The sequence below is a fragment of the Pseudomyrmex gracilis genome, unplaced genomic scaffold, assembly GCF_002006095.1.
Source record: "Pseudomyrmex gracilis isolate BER0280 unplaced genomic scaffold, ASM200609v1 scaffold_6, whole genome shotgun sequence".
NCBI classification, from domain to species: Eukaryota; Metazoa; Arthropoda; class Insecta; order Hymenoptera; family Formicidae; genus Pseudomyrmex; species Pseudomyrmex gracilis.
Genome location: NW_018020590.1, coordinates 1,361,292 through 1,373,487, shown reverse-complemented (window position 1 = coordinate 1,373,487; position 12,196 = coordinate 1,361,292). Strand labels below are relative to the sequence as shown.

Sequence of the window (12,196 nt, the reverse complement as noted above, 5' to 3'; positions counted from 1 at the left end):
TTATTTTATTGTGTGATTTTTACATGCATTATTTTTTTCTTTTAAAAGAAAAGTCGAACCTTGTGTTCTTTTTCTTTTTTCGAACTCGAAAATCGATGACGAAGTATTAGGAACAAAACTTTTATTTCGAGAGAACTGATTTTGCTGTAATAATTTTCGACGCTTCTCGAGCGTGAATTTTGTTGCAGTTTTGCGCATTATTAATTGACAACAGTTATCGCCACATGGTATTAGCTCGACGAATTTTATCGCGCGTCTCGCTCGTAAAATGTCGCATGTTATCTCGCACAGCAAGAAATATGCATCACGCAACGAAACGTTTCGCTTACAGGAGAAAAGCTCAAGTTACAGTTATTTTTCGACTGGTCAAAACTTTTTTCTATTTGGCTTTTACAACTGCTTTCTGAATGGGTCTCTTTTTGGTGTCTCGGTGTTCCACTTGGCAAGCGCGACGCATCCGACAAATCTGACACATATTCCTCATTTTTCTGTTTTGTAATTCATGTTCATATTTGTTGAAACTTGTTTTTTTTCTTTTTATTCAAACCATTAACGATATTATAAGCAATATAAAACTCGCTGATCTGATGTCTGTTGTAGTATAATAAAATTAAAAACTCGCGCGTGCGTTTTACTTTTGTTAGAAAAATATATTCAATAGATAAAGAAGAAGAAGAAACAATCACTGCATTTAATTTTAATTTAATTTGATTTGATTTCTAATATACTTTTGTATAAATTTGATGAATTTTAACAGTACGCTAGTTTATTGGCGAAAATGCAGATCTTTGTCTTGCTGGCGCGCAATTTCACTGATAATCACGAGAAATTAATCAGCCAGCTAAATAGTTTTGATACTGCATTATTATGTAGAATTTGATTGCGCAACGAGCGAGGAAAATTCATCAAAAGTGCAATTATATCGTAATAGTTTGCTGCGCGATACGAATAAGTCCGAAAACTCTGATAAATACAATAAAAGTGATGCACATGCGAGATACACGCGAGAATGGAATAATGATCGCAAGATCGCGAACGCATCCGAGAAACTCGAGCTGAAAAAGTTCGTCTCTTTTGATGCGGTTGTAGAAAAACTCGGTACTTTCGGATGTATCAAAAATTGCTTGCAAAGCACGAGAGACAAAATATTCGCTACTTTTCAATTAAAAGCTTTTCACCAACAGTTTATTCGACGAAGAAGCTACATGGAGGGAAAACGTCGCGGTTGCGATTTACGCCCAATACAATTTATTATGAGTTTTACTGGTAGAGAGGTTTTAGACGCAAATTTAATTACGAATACTTGCAATCGATGTAAACATATGTTAAATAACAATAGTTAAAAAAATTGGTTACTTTTGTTTGAGTATAATAATTTATATTTAAAAAAAAACTTATTTTGATAAGATTTACATTCAAAAATTGATGTTTTATTTTATTAAAAAAACACTATTTAACTATTTTTTACGTACGTTATTTGATGAGTGAATAAAGGCAGCTAACATGTTTAAATGAAATGGATAAAGTTCTTGTCGCGTCTTACAGCGCTCTAAAAATTTTATTTCGACCTGAGAAAGCAACTTCGTTTTGACGACACCGTGCGACACTGAATTTTATCGAGTCCACTACGGGTGGCACTAAGCTGCAACCGCCACGTCTACGTGCCCCGACGTTTTGTGGCTGCTTGTGACACCTAAAAAGCTTTCGATGCGCGCTGGCTACGTCTACCTATATCTCGCGATCCAATCCGGTCGGAGATATTACCACTATCGGGACGGAAAAGAGAAGGAGAACTTCGCTGATGCACACGCGTTTTCTTACATCGAAGCTCTCTTTCCGCTTTTAACGCGACAGGTGGCGACGAAGAAGAAAGAGCGCAGCGAAAACGACGCGGATTTATTTCGTCTCTTGAAAGTTTTCCTTCTCTCGCGAATAAAACGCGCAATGAAACATTCGCTGTTACAAAATGCGCATTTCTTTCTATTAAAATAGAAAACTGCTCGCGTGCATTTCGATATAATTACGTTCTTCCATTTGCGCTAAAAAAAAATTAAAAAACGAAAAGAAAAGCAACGACGTCGTTTCTCAGGCTCATATATTGTTCTTATTTATTTTCTACCACTTACCGCAATTTTACGTTTAAGAGATGTTATTTAACGAGGTTAGTGTTGTTAAATTTCTCGCAGTGATAAATAAATTTTAATTGTTGTATCGTTTCCGCGAGATAAAAAGGAAAGGAAACGGAGATAAACTTAACTTTTCATTTATAAAGAAATGGCGATCTTTACAGATATTATTCTCTTTCTTTCTCCTTCTTTCTCTTTTTGTTAAGTCGGCTAACTAACAAATGATTCCGTGACAGAGGAACATTGTTAACCGCGTGATACTGCACAAATGTATTTAACATGTGCAAAGCCTTGTGAAACCTTTCTTGCTCGTAGCTGGAGTATATCAGGTAACTGAAGACACAGCGAGTTTCTAGACGAGCAGATCCGCGCGCTACGGTTTTGCGTATACACAAACGACCGTGTATACACTTGCCTTGTATGTATGTACGCAGAAACATGGAAGGATTCTCTCTTCTTCTTTCTTCTGTGTCTGTCTCTCACTCTTCTCTTATTCTGTGTCTCTCTCTCTCTCTTTCTCATTTATTTCTATCTCTCTGGACTTTCTCTCGCACGTGCATCTCCATCAAGCAAGGTAAGAAGAAGTTAATCTCGACCCTTTCACGGAGAATAGTAACAGTGGCGTAGCTCAAAAGGATGAAGGACGCTACGCAAATTACGTCTTATCTGTATAATTTCTCTTGGCAAATAGTCTTGTGATCTCGAGATTTCAAGTTTATCTCTCAAGCACGAAATGATATCGATTTTAATAGAATTCGGGAATTGGTTTGTAAACTTCCAAATTGTTTGAGCATGTGCGAGATTACGCCTTACCACTTTGATGCTAAAATCTCTGAGAGAGCGCAAAGCTATGAGACTAAGAGAGAAAAAGGAACTTATTTATGAAAAATATGTAGAATATAAAGCCGAATAATATCTGACTACCTGAATTTTCCAAACCGCCGACTAAGACATCGTCGGAATTTTCGCCGGCGAATTCTCGGGTCAAGATTTTACGAAACACGACCGGCACACCACACACACATACACATAAATATAATCGAGACCAACCAGCCAGCCAGCCAGTCAGTCAGTCAGTCAGCAGCCGCCATCGTACCTGTCGGGGATTTGATTTTAATTTTGTTCAGAGCCGCCAAAGTCTCGCTTTTTTATTCGAGTCGCGTTCGTTCTTTCGCTATTGTTTTTCGCGCGAAACAGAAAGAGAGACTTTGACGTGGAAAATGCGGGAGCGTAAGAGCGAAAGAAAAAGAAAACGACAAGAACACACGAAAACGAAAAATACCCCCAGTGGGTGGAACTTGATGTGTGTTGTGACGTGACGGAGAATGGATTTACACACTGTACACGTACAAATGCACGCGCATATTTTCCGTTCACGAATCCCTCCCCTCCTTTCTCTCTGTTTCTCTACATGAGTAGCAATGCTGAAATTTCGGCGTCATAAATTCCGTGGAAAAGCTGGTTTTCGATAGGAGAATTCGAAGGCTTCCTCGGAATACGGCGACATATATCTCGTTTTTCTCTTGACTAGACTGTTGCATCGTTTTCCGCGCATACATATCGATTCCGTATTTGAAATTAAGATGCGGCATTTTAAAGACCAAGGTTTTTCGTGTTTTTATCATCATGTTTCCGCAACACTTAGACGAATCTTCGTTTTTTATTGTATCAAAAGATTTTAAATCTAGTCTAGTGGGCTAGAATACTAGTTGATTTAAAACATCGAGATTTGTATATCGGCAATAAAATGGACTGGAAAATTGTATTTTTTTCTCTTGCGCGATGAGAGTAAAATTTTCATCTAGCAAGCGGAACCGATAAAGTGTCATTAATTTGATGACGTGACTGGTTTTTCTCGAACAGAAAAATTGGACATTGGCAAAATCGCAAATGAAAGCGCGGCGAGAATAAAATTCGCGCTTGAAATAAGAAAGAATTATATCGAGCTTTACGTCGCGCGACGACGTCGATTGTTATGGAAATTCCACAAGACCGGAATTAATCCCTGGAACGCGGCGCTCGCGTTTAGTCGCAAAATTCAGTACAATTTCGCAATTTGCATTGCATCGTTTGTCATCAAAAAAATCACACGTCTTACGGTAGTATTCTACTTGTCAAGGAATTCGGTATCGCGATTTCTCATGAGCTCTGAAAAAAAGAGAATCTTTGAAAGATCTCTACGTACGCGTAAACGATGAAAATATTGTTATAAATCCGATTACGAGATAACTGAACAGTAAAAAGAAAGATTTTGTATAATGTGTACGCAGTCAGCTCTTTCTCTCTCTCTCGCGAGATGATGTGAATACATATACTTTGCAAGTGAAAACGCTCCGAAAATGACGATAAAGCGGTGTTATCACTCGCGTAATTTCGGCTCCGCTGTTCCGCAAACGCGACCGCGCGGGAGAAAATACGATCACAATTTTGGAAACGAAAACGCACATATTTATTTTAACATTTCATGCGTCCATTGTTCGTGCCTGAAAAATGTACGGTTTTCGTTGTTGCGATAAAGCTCTGCCGGACCAGTTTGGCGGCGCCCGTGTTTAAAATCTCGTAAACAGCACGAGCTGTTGGTTATGTGAAACGATAAAACAAAAATGCGCCGCGACCGCAATTTCGCATCGTGAGCGTAAAAAAAAGATTGAAAAACGCAGGGATGTTATGAAATCGTTTATCTTCCACCTTCAAGTGTTGTGATTTGTTCTGATTGTGATCTTTATAATAGAATAACAACACCTAACATTAGCGAAAAAAAAAATTTGTTTTTTAAGTAATATAAAAAAAAGTCATGTTTTTTTTTTTCAATCTGTGATTCGAATTTTCTTGAGTGCATAATAATCTAAGGAAAATCAGTAATAACATACAAAGATGTTTTTTCGGGTTTGAACCGCGTTAAAGAGCAGCCTGATTAAACCCTGATGAAGTGAGTTGTAATGTTCACAAAACGTCGGTATAAAAATGACACTAACGCGGTTCGAACCCGAAAAAACATCTTTGTGTGTTAATATTACACACCGCGAAAGCATCAAATATCAAAATCAGTAATCATATGAAATTTTTAAAATTACACTAACAAGTTGTCGTGCGATTGTTTCGAGTTTATATTTACAAACACGAACATATTGTAGGAAACCTTCAGCCAGATCATTAACTCTATCGGAGACAATAATTGCTATTCGTATTTGCAGGATGGCGTGAGTCTGCTGCAATTCACGCCGACAGTAGAAGACGAAGGGAAGTTCTTGGTATGTCGTGCCGAGAATCCGAAACTGCCGGAAGCCGGTATCGAGGATCGATGGAAGCTGAAAGTGCACTGTAAGTAGTGGCCGATGATGTGCTTCGATAATAGAGCCGGTGACTCGCATGTTTGCGAAAACGTGATGTTGCATTACGATATACGAGTTCATACGACGTTCTCGTTGCAAGATTTATATTCGAGTTCACAGTAAAATGTACAAAACGTTGTTGCAATTCCCCGAGATTTTCCGAGATAATGAATCCATTATGCGGTAACATTATTTTCAGCACTAATAAATATTTCCCTTTGTGCAGATTATATTAATATTTGTAATATTCATTGAAAAATTTTCAATTAAAATTTAATCTCTATTTTATATAAAAAAATTGGTGAAATAAAAGTACTCTCTGTATATTTCCGATAGAGCTCAATATTTGGAAAATTTTGCGCGAATAAACACTGCATTTGGTCCACAACGCAAATACTTGGCGTAAGAGAGATTGCGCGCTGTATTTTTTTTCCGAAATACCGATCAGCGTAACGATTTCCTTGCTGATCGCCATACTCGTAGAGAAGAATGAATCCGATTATTTCGATAAATTCCGGAAAGCCAGCGTGGAAGCGGGATCTGCTTCCAGGACAAAGGCTGCAGGCAGGCGATCGGAATTTCATTCAAACGCGTTCGAATAACGGGCGAACCCCCCATACGATCGCGTTCAGACAAGAACGACCCTCGTAAGTCTCTCGGTCGTCTTTAGAGGAAAATTTCGCTCGTACGACGATATCTCCATCTCCCTCTGTCCTTCTTTTCGAAACGAGGAAGTTAAATATTCCGAACTCGAAGGAATCGAACAATGATAGATCGTTTATTATAAATATTTATGGCATCTAAATAATGCATTTTGGAAAAGACATACGTTCCGTGATATAGTTTTTTTAAAACATTATGTAATTCTTTATGTACACAGTCTGTATACGATATTTTTATTTGAAGAAAGGATGTTTTAATATTGCTTGATATTTTTATATTTTTAGCATGCGAATAATTAGTTTGACAACTGTTTGTTTACTTAGTCGATAACAAATTAAGCAAATTAAGCGTTGCTAGGTCAGCGGTAATATGCAATTTGCTAAGTATATATTTATCTACCGTGCACTATCGCACCGTAAAACAGTTAAAACTACTTTGCAAAGAAATATTATATATGCGTTTCGAAATTGGTTGAATCAACCACATCTCATGGGAAAATAACGCATTTCGCGATACCAAAATCACCGGCGTTAACCGGTCGAAAAATAAACTTCGTGTATAATTAGCCAACAAATTTAAATATCCGCGGTAGTCGGGGAGTGCGATAACAGCTTCATTAGCCGCTAAAAAGTTAGTTGGGCGTAGCGCAAGGTTATCAGCTACCATAGAACAGTAAACCGTGCTGTAAACGTTATTAAACGTTAATAAACGTTAAGCGGTATTACAGAGAATATGACGCAATAAACGCGTAAATATGCAATAAATGTGTTGTACAATGAGCTAAAGCATATATAATATTAAATAATTAGCGAAATTCTGTTGCTGCAAATTTATATGATAAATATAAATAAAATACAACTGTAAGCTCGAAATATATAATAAACAAAATGTTCAATATATTTTTATAAATAAAAAATATATCTCAATAATACAATACTTTTGTCATAAATTTCGAGACTTTTTCAACTTATATCGACAGAATCTCATATTTAAAAAAAAAAGTATTGATGTTTCTCGAAAAGCATCGATTCTAGTAGGTACTTATATTGCTGATTCTATACGTAACAGCTGCCCTTACCTTGCGATATGAATTGGAGCAGCCGGGACTCAACTTTGCACAGTGTAATTGCTTGCCTTGACCACACGGCGTGGAAGTAAACAGCCGGAAATAACCGTGCGCGATTAATGCTTTCGCCATATGAAAACGTTGCCGGATCGCCAATACACCGGCGTTAATAAAGCCAATAATGAGATCCGAAAATTGAGAACACCGCGCAATTGCCATTTTTCTTTTTTTTTTGGAGGGGAGAAGAGTATCCGCTGAAAATTTTATCCTGGCGAAACGATCAATCTTGGAGAAACAAAAGCTATTCGTCATTTTGATTTTAGTCGCTATTTAAATATGTTTTATCGTTGTAATATTTTATTTAGAAGTAATAAGATTAACAGTAATTGCGCGCAATTAAAATTGTAAAATTAATGATCGTTGATAGAAATAATCGGAACATTTGAGCAACTTATCGTCAATTTCGATTAGCGTGTATGTTAGACACGCTCTGATGGTCGTGCAAGAAGAATCATCATTGAACGCTCTTCGAGCTGTGGCGTACCATTTGGATTGGTTCTAGACGCTAACGTAAAGAAACGTTAATTTGATAGTTTGCGTAATACACGATGCGCAGCGTAGGCGAGAGCGCGCATATGCAATCGGCATACACAAAAAAAGCAAATTAAAAGAAAGGAAAAAGGTCAGTAAGACTTTCATTTTTATGGAAGTTGTCAATGTTACAAGAGAAATTTATATTAGAATTCTAATATTACATTTTATTTTTAAATATAAAATCTGGTTTACTGCTCACACGCGAGATGATGACAAATCGTCCTTTGGGAGACTCGTGCGTCATGATTCTCTCTTATGATTCAATATCATTCTCATCACAGCCCGGTTCTCCTTCACTGCGAAATTACATCGCCGTCCAATCGGCCGCTACTTGGTTCTGCGTAACGTACCCGCGGAATCGAGAACGTCTGCTCACGCTCGAGCTGCAGAGATACGAGAGCTATCGTTATCCGTTTATTTACGGCTGCGCCCGTCCGATCAACCGCCCGCCACACGGCGCATCCGGTATTATCCTCGCGTTCGAGCGGTATATGCGGGTATTGGCATTAGTCCGATGGTTAATCCGCCGAGCGGTACAGTCGCGAGGAATTCGCGGCTGCAGGATCTCGATTGCCCGACTAGCCACGTGAGAGTCAACGTATCAAGCGAAAATATCTCTCAACTCGAACGTAATCGCACGATTCCAATCGTCCTTTAATTTAATCTCTTTCAAAAACCGAAAACAATTCCGTTTTAATAATTGCATCAGGAAAAGTTCTCTTCGAGTGTATACTATAAATAGATAAAAATATTTTTTGGTGCTCTATATATTTTTTAAGATAAACAAACACAGCGCTCAATAGAACGCTTGTTTTATATGCGAACTCGTGACAGTATTCGCGGCGACATTTTCATAGCGAGAAGGAATATTGTCGATGCACGTGACATATGCATCAACTGCCCGAACGCGTTATTCCTCTTTTGTTTATCTCAGAAACTGACATTCGCCGGTAAACTACGCTTGACAGCTACTGTAGGAGAAGTCAGTTCTGTTTGCACGCCGAATTGTAACATTACCATTCTCTCGCACGCACTCCCGGTACTCTCGCAATTTCCGAGAAATAAATTTTTTTGATTTTAGATAAATAGAAATCTGCGATTTAAGAATAAAGTAATATAATGACGAAACTGTATATTGTTGTAAGTTCAGCTAATTTATTTTATATATTATTTTTATATTTATTGAAAGTCATTTATACATCTCGACTGTAATTAACAATGTTTCGCGTTTTGGTGATATGCGACGAACTTCCGATCGCGAATTCGCCTACATCATACAACATACTTTTGCGACGAATTTTTCTATTTGTTCCGCTCGTAAAATAAGTTTATCTCCGAGTGGATATGACCGGTGAAATAAAATTTATTCTCGGTGGCAATGGTCGAGGTTTCCTCTCGTTATGACTTTGCGTCAACGATGTGAAATGCCGCAGCGAAATGAAATTTGATTTGACCTCTTGGCTCTCTCGTTTATCAAATTTCGTCTTTCCGTAGATTTCAACTTCCAGCGGCAAGTAGGGTGTTGTAAATAAATAATAGTTCGGAGAGTGCGTGGTTTTAAAACATTTTTTGTCAAAATATTATTACGTTTAAGGTGGGTATGCAACGCGCGCTTGATTTCTCCACGTTAAATGATGACCAACTAAAATTCGTTGAAGAAAGAAAGAAAAATAGTGCGCAAACAGGAAGCTACTCTTCATCGCAATATAAATTACAGTATAAATTATAGTCGGTATCTAAGCATATAGCAGTTGGAGCATTCGAATAGTATAGAATTTACCGATCTGGATAATAACTTTGGACCAATTCCAAACGACAAACTCTCGTGTATCGAAGAACCTGAATAGCAATTACGGCTTGTATACGTAACGAGCACATCGTTGAATATCGCGCGTATAATATTATAATATAAAATAAGCACTTGCGTATATGAACCACACAGTTACGTGCGTTACACGCGTTTAAGTATCGGTATCAATGGCCGCCTGCGATTATGCGCGAGAAAGACACATAATAATAATCGTAGCAAAATTTGTTGTTTAAATACATTACACAGTTAGCAGAACTAATATTTTTCGACATCTTACATCGCGAAATAAAAATAAAATCTAAATAAAATGCGGCAACTTACACTTTATATTATAATTTAAAAATAAGCGATGTACCTTGGATGTCGTTTTCGAACAAAAAAACACATTTGTTATCATGCGGACCGCGGCCATTGAATTTGCAAGATCAAAAGAGCACGCGAACAAGCCGCAATTACAATAAAAGCGTAGTTCGTGTCACCTGCAATTCAATAGCTCAAACTGTTTGCGAAAAACGGTCAGTTTTGATCAACAATTGATTTGCACTTTGTATAAAATTACGACAAAATGGTAAAATCAATTATCCTGTCACAAAGCTCGCGGCAAAATTTTCACAACTGCATTTGACCGATATTCAATTAACGAGACGAGTGAAAAATCGGACAATTTTCCAAAAAGAGAAGACTTCCGTAGTCGAACTATTCGTATAATCAATGTGGCAATCGCATTTCTAGCTCATCGATGTGTTTTGCGACTGGCTTTATATGCGTTTGATCGTGTTCTGCGGATATTGTCGGATATTGTTTCACATCGATAGTGTCTTTGTCACAATAAAAAATGTTATATATATATACGCGTATATATATAAACAAATATAAAATTTCTCTCTCTCTCTCTCTCTCTCTCTCTCTCTCTCTCTCTTACAATATAAATTTCAATATAAATTTATTGAAAAAAGGTTAATTGATAAATCTTGGAAATATTACATTGTGAGAATAAATATGTTTTTATTTGCGCTGGTAAACTGGAAAAGAAAGCAGAAAATTAATATTTAACAAAACCTTTTTGTGTTCAGGTTATGCTAATATCGACATTTGGCGATATTTATCTTCTCAGACTTTCGCGTACAGCGAAATTTGATAGTATCGATGCGCATTTTTCAAATACAGCTTAACTAATGATACCGATAGCCGAGGCGCTCTTGAATATCGTCACGCTCGTATGGCCCGCGTGTAACCCGCCCACGGGCGAAATCGTTCATCGGGAAAATGGACGGCCATTATTGTAATAAAGCATCCTATAACTGCGCAGTCTATCCTACGTAATGGTACAACGACGAATCTATCACTGTCAGGCTCGGAGTCGGCGTGGCAGTAGTAACGGCGCGTACTTCGTCAGACGCAGTCTCCCGGTCGCTCGAATTTGCGCTGCAACACGCCATAACGCGCATATAATAGAAGTTCGTGGGAAATTAATGGAAAGATAGATGTTTGTCATCTGTAATCGGTTTATGAGAGGTGAAACATGCGTGCAAGATATTCAACTTTATAATTATTTTCAAGTTTTCTCAAAAGTTAAGATATGTGTCAAATTTAATATTATATAGTATACACAATAACATTTAGAAAAAACATTGCAGCTGTTATAAATTGAGCGATTAAATATTCGGCGAAGATATCGGGGCGTTGCTAGGATATGTCGGAGTGAGAGGCAAGAAGAGGAACATTTGAAAACAAAAGAAGGATTGGATGGGCGGCATTGCCCACCTGTGGCTAACTATGAGCCATTTGTTGTTCGACGTCGAGCTTTTTGTGTTTCCGTGCTTCTATCTAATCGGATAATTTACAAAACTTGTGTCACACGCGCAAAATTTTAAGCGGGCGAGTCTACAATCGATTTCGGCGCGTTTTTCTGTTTACATATTATTTAAATTTAATTAATTTAGTTATAAGAAAAAGCATTAATATTTCTCCAAGAATGTAGACGAATATAAACTTTCGAAGGTGCAATTTAATGCGCGGAAGATCGGGCGAGTTTATCATGGAACGGAAAAGAAAGCAAAACGTCTGGAATCGGACTCCGAAGAAGAGGAAGAAAGGCCGTCGGCGAGCGTCGTCTGTGTAACGTGGTTAACGATCTGTTCGGTCGCGCGACGACGAGAATCGCCGTTCGGGGCGGAATGCGGAGCGAATAGCGCGTGTTCATTTACCGGAAAGCTATTTCCCGCCCGCCCATTACCGGACGATCCGTGTCGGTGCGCGACCGCACGAACGTGTGTTCACAATTGCGAGCACGCACGCGTGCACATACGCTCTCTATGTAAGTGTACGTTACTTAAAGAGCGAGTCCGCACACGGTGAGCATTACGACGATCATTATCCCGAGAGTGAATCATCCCGAACGAAACGTCGATCGTACTTGAGCAAACTTCGAGAAAAAATGATTATCGCGTGAATGACGAGAGAAAGAAAGCGACTTTATAATTAGAATATTTATTTGTTACGAAGAAGAAAAAGTCAATATCCTGAAAAATTATGTTATTTATATCTTTTGTTCAAAAAAGTAAAGTGAAATATTTACTTCCACGGTCGTAACTTTGCGTAGTCT

General features: G+C 37.9%; 1 protein-coding gene across 7 annotated transcripts in view; it reads left to right on the top strand.

Annotated features, from left to right (window-relative positions):
* The window catches only part of LOC109858466 (nephrin-like), a 174,383-nt gene that overhangs the window by 116,927 nt on the left and 45,260 nt on the right, over positions 1 to 12,196 (top strand). For all 7 annotated transcript variants that reach the window (XM_020435761.1, XM_020435771.1, XM_020435751.1 and 4 more), the window contains one exon: positions 5,321 to 5,447. In XM_020435761.1, the coding sequence (XP_020291350.1) occupies positions 5,321 to 5,447 (127 nt within the window). The remainder of the gene's footprint in view (positions 1 to 5,320; positions 5,448 to 12,196) is intronic.